Raw genomic sequence first — 1,262 nt, forward strand, 5'->3', positions numbered from 1 at the left:
TATTAAATGCTGAGATATAATAAAGAAGGATATGATGGAGGCTGCGTGCGATTTCTTGGGTGGTAGCCCTTTGCCAAGATTTTATTCTTCGTCATACAGAGTGCTTATTCCAAAGGTGGAGAACCCACAAGGATTTGATAAGTTTCGATCAATTAGTCTGTGCTCAGTGGCGTATAAGATTTTTTCAAAAATCCTGGTGAAGAGAATGGCTAGCTTGCTTCCAAAAGTTATATCTCATGAACAAGGAGCTTTTGTCACAGGGAGGAGCACTTTTGATAACATCACTTTAACACAAGAGATGGTTTACTCATTAAATTGCAAGGTTCATGGCGGGAATGTAGTGGTTAAAGTGGATATGGCGAAGGCATATGATAGAGTGGATTGATGGTTTTTACTGCATGTACTACGCTCTTTTGGTTTTCCTCACAGTTTCTGCTCCATAATTTCTGAATGTATATCTACGCCTTAGTTCTCCATTATGATGAATAGAACCACAAAGGGGTTTTTTAAGCCATCTCGGGGTTTGAGGCAAGGTGATCCTATATCCCCATATCTATTTATTATCATGAAAGAGGTGTTGACTAGGTTACTCAGAAGGAAATTCGAAGATGGATGCATAGGATCTTTTTCACATCCTCGTGGTGCACCTTTGGTGTAACATTGGCTATATGCTGATGATATCGTAGTCTTTGCTAATGGAAGTAAAAGATCGATGAAAGCTTTAATGAAGACTTTTCAATTATATGAAAAATGGATAGGTCAAGTTATTAATAAGGAGAAGTCAGCCATATTCTTTGCTAAACATTGTGGGGCAATTCACAAGCACAAGGTTCTTCGATTAAGCTCTTTTAGAGAGGGTTCCTTTCCAATAATCTCTTTGGGAGTACCAGTGATGGTTGGAAGATTGACTGCTCACCATCTACATTTTCTAGTAGAGAAAGTTCAAAAAAAGATTGCTGGCTAGAAAATGCAGCTGTTGTTACAAGGGGGTCGTCTTGTTCTATTGAGACATATTTTGTCATGTATGGCAACCCACTTACTATCTGTTTTAAGTGTTCCTAAATCAGTTTTTAAGACGTTAAATTCCAAATTATCCTCTTTTTTCTGGGGTGAGTTTAATGGAAGGACTAGGAAAAAAATGGTTCTCGTGGGAGAAAATTTGTAAACCACTGATGGAAGGAGGCCTTGGGATTCGTAAGTTTGACAAAATTCAAAAATCTCTACACATGAAGCCCCTGTTTGATCCCCATTAAATTAAATTA

At 38.0% G+C, this 1,262-nt stretch overlaps 1 protein-coding gene across 1 annotated transcript; it reads left to right on the plus strand.

The window, feature by feature from the left end:
• The first annotated feature begins 34 nt into the window (after nucleotides 1–34).
• Nucleotides 35–385, plus strand: LOC111385804. Its single transcript, XM_023010218.1, has one exon. It carries the CDS (start codon nucleotides 35–37, stop codon nucleotides 383–385), a length of 351 nt encoding a protein of 116 aa, XP_022865986.1.
• Nucleotides 386–1,262: the final 877 nt, after the last annotated feature.

The sequence above is a fragment of the Olea europaea genome, unplaced genomic scaffold, assembly GCF_002742605.1.
Source record: "Olea europaea var. sylvestris unplaced genomic scaffold, O_europaea_v1 scaffold32916, whole genome shotgun sequence".
In the NCBI taxonomy this organism is placed as follows: domain Eukaryota; kingdom Viridiplantae; phylum Streptophyta; class Magnoliopsida; order Lamiales; family Oleaceae; genus Olea; species Olea europaea.

Excerpts from the sequence above, each read along its gene's own strand:
- LOC111385804 (XM_023010218.1), top strand. The coding sequence starts at position 35 with ATGGAGGCTGCGTGCGATTTCTTGGGTGGTAGCCCTTTGCCAAGATTT.